This window comes from Nothoprocta perdicaria, unplaced genomic scaffold (genome assembly GCF_003342845.1).
Source record: "Nothoprocta perdicaria isolate Ctin4 unplaced genomic scaffold, notPer1 scaffold_141, whole genome shotgun sequence".
In the NCBI taxonomy this organism is placed as follows: Eukaryota; Metazoa; Chordata; class Aves; order Tinamiformes; family Tinamidae; genus Nothoprocta; species Nothoprocta perdicaria.
The window spans coordinates 636,692-644,080 of NW_020454550.1; the positions used below are offsets into that span (position 1 = coordinate 636,692).

A 7,389-nucleotide genomic window follows, 5' to 3' on the forward strand; every position below is an offset into this window, starting at 1 on the left:
GAAGGAAGGAAGGAAGGAAGGAAGGAAGGAAGGAAGGAAGGAAGGAAGGAAGGAAGGAAGGAAGGAAGGAAGGAAGGAAGGAAGGAAGGAAGGAAAGAAAATTCATTGCTCAGGGAAGATCTTTTTAGACAGGACAGATCAATAATCTGGGGTTTTTTTTTTGCTAAACGAGGGATTTTTTTAATAAATATGAGGTTTCATGGTTTGCAGAGATACCTAAGTACAGTATGCATTTTGATAATGCACTTTCCTCATAGTTTCTGCTACTTATTCCATTTGTCTATTCCAGTTTCTTCTGCATTCGAAGTATATTACCATGCACTGTTGTTAGACAAGGAATCATCCTCAAAATGGCTGGTCCTTCAAAACGTAGGAAATTGGTTATTGTGTCAGCCGGTATAACTCTACTCATCTCCATAATTTCCCTGTGCTATGTATCGGACACTTTGCAAAATTTAGGATCTGGATCTACACAACATGGAGTTCAAGCATTTTAAGTGTATGTATTTATTATTCTTAACATTTTTCCTCTCTGCTTTTTAGGGAGTAAATCTTTACGCAGTGATGGAAGCTGGGAATTTCATCTGTACAGCTTTGAACAAGAAAACAAACTCAAAGGTTGCACAAGCTTCCTTCAAATATTGAAAGTGTCAATTAAATGAAATATTTTTACAAATTAATTTAATTTGTCACCTACTTTTACCAAGGACATTTATATTAAGAAAACAAATTCAAGAAAACATCTCAGTAGAAAACCAAAACAGCCCAGATGTAACATCTTATTATGGGAAAGTTTGCTGTACTCTAGTGTCTTGTCAAGCATTGTCTGATTTGCAAGTAAGAAATAAATGACTGCACTACAGAACCATATGCTTGGTACTTCTACAAATGAGAAAATGTATACTGTCAGGACATTTTGCCGTATATTTAAATTAAATGTAAGGGGTTTTTTTTTGAAAAAATGGTTAGAAACAGAGAATAAATAGTTATCTTTTGTCAAGATGACTTTAGAACAGTACAAATATTTGCAGTAGTTTATGAGATCCCACATTCTGTGTGGCCTTTCTATTATGTGTTTTATTTATTTGGACCTATGCTTTTCATTTGTCAAATCAGTCATGTTGTGAACATGGAGCCAAATCTGAATTCAGCGTAAGAAAATTTTAGCAATAGCACTTTTATACTTTTATTTTGTTTAACATATGTTAAATATATGGATGACTTTATCTTGTACTAGGACTTCATGGTGAACGGCAGCCTGCCAGATCTGCCAAATCTAATGCCAATATCSTTATTTGTTACATGTGTTAAATTTGTTGTAGTTGCCTTTTCCATCAACTGTGTTAAAATCTGATTGTATGAAGCAACTAAAAAATGGCAAGGTTTCAGTCATCATTCAGCATAGCAGTAATGTAGAATAGACTAGATTTTTGTCCAAAATCTTATCAAACATTTTGACTTTTCATTTTATAATCTCGCTTATTATAAATTGTGAATTTTTGAACACGATAATACTCTGCAGGCCTGTTTACACAGTGAGAACTACCAACAGTTTTTCTCTGTGGTCTTCTTATGATGGAGCTGCTGTACTTTTAAATGTCTTAGTTTGGGTTGATGGTAGTGGAAAGCTTGTCATTTAAATATCAATAATGGAAAAAGACAAAAAAAAAAGTCATCATCTCTATAAACTGTTCAAATACTGCATGAAAAAACTTTTATTTTTCAACCTGAAAAGTCAGTACTGTTGTTGATTGATTGTGTTTTATCCTTCAGTAATTCCCTGTGTGCTTAACCCTAATCTGTAGTTCTTCTGAAAATAATCTGTTAACATAGAAGTCCAAAACCAAGGACTATTATCTCTTTCCACATATTCCGTTTTCCTGTGAAATAAAGTTTGGAAAAGGTAAGATGAAAGAAAATGAAAGAGAACATGTAAAGAAGGAAAAGGTTGAATGATAATTGTCTGGAACTCAGTTCTGCCAAGCTATAGCTGAGTCTTAGCTTGCCTTTGAAATTCCCCAGTGAACCTTTCCTGAAATCTTTTAGCCAATGTTGTAGTTTAGAATCAGCACAGTTTAAGAAATTCAAACTTGGCATGCTGCGCAATTTAAAGCTAGAAGTTTTAATATATTCCCTATTTATGCTGAAAAACAAGTGAAATAGTGAAAAACAATCTAACCTACATTGCTTCACTCTTCTCATGGTAAGAGCTAAAGACTAAGCAAAGAGTTCCTTCTTAGAACGAAAAGGAAATATCTTGTCTATCAACCCAAAATGTTAAATCTCACCCCTTCTTGAAACATCTAATAAAAAGACTTATAAGGTCTCTGAAAAAAACATGAAGACCCTGAGTTGCTTCATCTGCTCTGGATGCATAGCTGGATCATCACAGAAAATGCTCCACCCTTGCTTTCCCAAGATTTAATAGGTCTTTTTGATTTAGCAGTCACTATGGTCCTTCTATAAAATGTGAAGTTCAGTGTAGCTGGGTCTTGAGCTATCCATAGATTTGAAAATTTTGTGATAGATTAAATTCAATAAAGTGAAGAATCCACAGCATTACTTAGCCCAGTGGTTAGTAGACAGGCCTAAATGAGATGCCAGAATTGGTATCTAAAAACTCTCTAATTCAGATGCCGTTTTCCCCTGAAGGTGTCTGACCTCACAATAACACTCCTCTTTGTAATTTCTTCATCAGTTTGCTTCTGTGCACCCAAAATTAGTTCATACTGAACTGAAGTATCCATTGCACTGGTGAGGCCTGAGGAGTGTTTTTCCAGCCAAGAACTTATGAGTTTGTTTATCCCACATGAGCAGGATTGAGCTTAATAAATATTGGTTTTCTTAGAAAAATAAGTAGTGCAACCTACCTTGTAAATATTAGCCTGATTATTCAACTAAACAATTGAAGATCTGAGATCAGCTTGAGGGAGTTTAAACATACATTTTTTGGTACTATAATGGATCCAACCACTATGTAATATACAGAATTGGAAAAAAAAAAAGCACTTAAGCACTTTCTAATAAATCTGGATAAATTTGTGCCACTATGTAGGGCTGAAATAAACTGATATTGTCTGCTTTTTTTAGTAAATATTATAACTGCAGCATTTTCTGTAAAAGTGACTTTTGCACTACCACCCAACTTCTGCTTTGGAATAGAGAATCCGTTTGAGACTCCTTTGAGAGAGGAGTTCTAGATGACTGTATATGAACTTACTGTCTTTGGCTCTAGGGGACCCTTAATCTCTGGAGAAGTTTTCAGATGTATCTCTGTGAATACTACTATATCATAGCCTTCTCTGTGTCTGGACTGTCCAGTTTACATTTCTAAAAGACTTGATTCTCCATATGCTCTGAAACTGGATGCCTACTTCATCATTGAGATGAACAGCTTGAAATGCCTCAGTTATTGAGTCTATTCTAGAAACTACTTGGGAGTTTGTGAAGATTTAGGTTCAATTCTGTTATTAGATAATGATGTGAGCAGTGGAAAAGATGAGCAGTCACATCTGGATCCTGTACTTTACAATCACATTCAGCTTAAACCTCATAGTGAGTTACTGTAATTCAGGGTGGAGGTCACAGACAGTTTGTCAAGATCATTACAAAGGAGGAAGAAACATAGAGCCAAATTCAAAAATACATTTATGTGCCAAAAGTGCCACCTGGGATGAATTTAGTCTGTGGGTCCAGGTGAGCAATCTCCACAAAAACCTTCTCTACTTGTAATGTAGCTAAAAATCACTAGACATCTCATGTTGTCACTACTAAAGATTGTTAGGCACATAAAGTTCTACCTCTGCCTTCTCGGAGCAATGTTGTTCACCTTTTTAAGCATCATAACGCCTCATCTTTGGCTTTACAAAGTAGACATATATTATCCTTTAGATCTAAATCCAGCAGTTGTGCCATGAGTGTGCACTATGCACATAGGCAGCAAGGAGTTAAGCACACAGCAAAGCAGCTGAGACTACGTCTATTCAAAAGTATGGTCAGAGCCATGACTGATGTGATGGTGCCACTGCTCTCCAGTGCTTCTGACCTTTTAAATCTCTGTGTTTACCTTCAGTGTGACACGCAGGGAGTAGTTCCTGGTCTCGTAGTCCCTCTCAGTTACTTCATCCTGAAGGTGAGCTTTAATTTCCTCTGACCGCAGAAGACTTGCATGTAGGTGTTTCACTTCCATAAGCAGATGTCCTTATTACTATGTCATTATAAGAATGTAAAAAATTACATATATATATGTTGATAGATATCAGGAAAAATTAATAGAGATGAGTGTCATGATCACACCGTGATCACAATTTGGGGACAGGATACCTGCTGATATATTTTGCTGTTGGTCTCATATACATGCTGTAAAGGGAATAGCATAGATTCTGACAGCATGCAGAGACTCTACCAGCCTGCAGACATGAGAAAGCATAGTCAYTGATTGMCTCTGAGTCCTATCAGTGAGAAATTATTAGATGCAAGAAGATATTTACCTCARTGTTTTTTGTTTTGTTTTGTTTTTAGTATCGTATAGTTCATTGTATCTAAGTCRCTATAGAGATCTAACAGAACAGCATGGAGATCCTCTTACTTGTGTCATGGCTGTGGAGAAAGTAAGTTATGGTTGCCAGAGGAGGCTTTGGTCTGAACCTGTGAAGCATCCACAACAGACCAATGTCACATATTACAGGAACATTAATACTTTCACAGTATTTTTTTCCCATGCTGTTGGCAATAGCTAGAAAGTCAAATACCGATTTCTTTGGCTGAGCAAGATATTTAGTTTTCAAAAGGCTTTTTTTGAGGAGAAATYGATTAGCAATGCCCGTTAGCGATGGACATAATTGTTCTTCAGTGCCTTTCACAGGACAGCAGTGACATGGACCCTTRCATGGGTAGCACTAATGTCTTCCAGCAGCAGCTCACTTTGTAGTTKAAACTTTTATGTAAGGGCAACTTGGCTTTCGACCAGCACTTAAATGTTTCATTTTCATGTATAAGCAGGGTTTATGGGAATAACAAGTGAATATTCTGGTTTTGTGAATAAGTTCAGAGAGGCTTTGGCTAATTTTCCTTTCTTAATAGCATTACTTGAGTACATAAAACTTTTATTATTATAAAAAGCAATCACTGAATGAAGACTGCAAGACTGTGAGGTAAATTCCTATGTTTGGGATCAATGCTGTTGAAATGAAGTAATCCTTGTCCAAAGAGTGAGTGTGAATGTATAAGATCTGCCTATTATTTTCATAGAGTTATGTTTTAATATTGTTTGGTGACTATGTTAAGTACCTGAAAATGAGGATGCTCTGCCACTCAGTTTTTGTATGGTTTTTGAGACTGCCTTAAATTCCCTTGAAAAATGGAATAATTGTTCATATAACACTTATGAKGATAATTAATTAGTATTATGGAAAGTACCTGAAATGTCTAGAGGACTGAATAMACAGAAAAATCTGTGTAAAAAATAGATGAAAGACACTTGCTTTGCAATTCTTGGCATGATGATAAATGTTTTTTTTGGCATGTTTTATTTTTGAAGATTATGTTTCTCTGCAGTTCTCCTCTAATGCAATGTTGGTCTTCATTGCTACCATGTCGTGACAGGCAGAAAACCAAAGCCAAAGCGGATTCAGTCCTTCAAATCAGATGTCAAATCAATTATATATTAGTACTAAGAAATTGTTGCCTGCCCTCTTGGTTAAATACATTTGTGATTTTGCAATGTGTGATGTTAAAGTCGAAGTAAAATGTATTACTGTGTTTGTTGAAACTGATATGCTTGTGTGACATGGCAGATTCAGCAGCTCTGACTAACCAGCTCACACACGCAGTGTTAGTAAATATAAGCTGTCACTCTGACACGTACTTGTATGTTGACTTTGTTACCTCGTAATCCATTCTGAGTGCATTTTCTTAGGATTACCTTTTTATCAGTTGTCCCTGTGTGCTTTTATAGGTGACAAATCTCTTTAAAGTAACTAGGGAGATATATTTCTTCCCTCCATTAACTACACATTAGAAGCTCCATCAAATAATGGAACTGAGATTTTGAAAATTCAATGAGGCATTATCTAATTTTAGATGTTCCACTGCAAAGTAGAAACCAGTGCCCTGTAAGTAATATCTGAGACGCCTACATACTTCATGGGAAACTGAATTACTTGTATGTGGTCTGAAACAGCATGTCAGTCAGGGAAATATCTTGGGAAAGTCAGTAATAAAATTCCCCATCCCAGGTTAGTGTTGCGGTGCCTCAATCTGAGCTGTATTCAGTTGTCTTCACCAGCTTGAACAACTAACGGTTTTCTCTGATGAATTGATGCCCACAATCTTTTTTTTTGAGGACTCAATGATGTTCTCCTTTTAGGGCATCATCTTGGAGATGCCCTGCTTCCATCTGTCTTCTGTGTTAGTATCTTGATCTATCAAATAGTACCTAATAGCASGGTATAATTCCTTTTAAAGCTTAAAAAGTCTGAGTCTAGGTCTGTGTCCAAGAAGTGTGTTCTCTCACCTCAATGACAAGTGAGATAGCTAAGGAAAATCCTGCTCTGAAGAACACATCACCTCACTGAAGCAAGAGAAGAAGAGAAGTGGAAGCTTTACTTCATAGCATTGTATCTTGGATGCTGCATAAGGAGCCAATATTCCTGTGCATTTGTCCCCAAAACTGTTTACTCATTTAATATGAAAAAAAAAACTTTTGATCAACTATATAAAACACCTTGAAAGCAAACACCAGAACCCAGTATCCCCCTTCCAAATGAGAGTGTTTTAAGATTAAAGTTCATGCTCTTTCCCTGTAGCCCAATTAGTCTCCATTTCTTCAATCTCCACTATGCAGCATCCCTGCTCCAACAGAACGGAGGCAAGGAGTATCCTTACTTAAAAGGACATATACCCCGGGGAATTCCAGGTCATTTGCCCAGTGACATCAGTGTGATCTTAATAMTCTTTATCTGGGAATTAGGTGCATGTATCTCATTTCATAAGAAAATATTTTAATGATGAGGCTATTGAGCCATGTTGATGAGGCTGAAGAGGCTGTTGAGGCAAAAACTTCAATTCTGCAATATCAGGCCGAATTTGCTTTTCATGTGATATTGTTAGGTGTTTCCTAACATGACTGGAAGACCAGACTAAAATGACCAAACTAGAGGATCTTGCTCTTTGGAAAATGTTATTGATTGAATTATAACTGAGTTTACCAGTACTACATAAATAAAGGCATATTTTGCTTTGCTTAAGAGGCAACTAGAATCTAGATCTTAACTAACTGTTAAGTCACCTAAATACAGATCATCATAGCAGAAATTCCTTTATTTAATGCTTAGCACCTACTTGCAATTAACAAAATACAGTATCAGTCTGAAATATAGATCAGAAGAA

At 36.2% G+C, this 7,389-nt stretch overlaps 1 protein-coding gene across 1 annotated transcript in view; it reads left to right on the forward strand.

Annotated features, from left to right (window-relative positions):
- Positions 1-4,073, forward strand: part of HMGCLL1 (3-hydroxymethyl-3-methylglutaryl-CoA lyase like 1) — a 74,597-nt gene extending 70,524 nt beyond the window's left edge. The window contains exon 9 of the mRNA XM_026034279.1: positions 544-4,073. Coding sequence (XP_025890064.1) covers positions 544-645 — 102 coding nt within the window. The 3' untranslated portion in view covers positions 646-4,073. The remainder of the gene's footprint in view (positions 1-543) is intronic.
- The last annotated feature ends 3,316 nt before the right edge of the window (positions 4,074-7,389 follow it).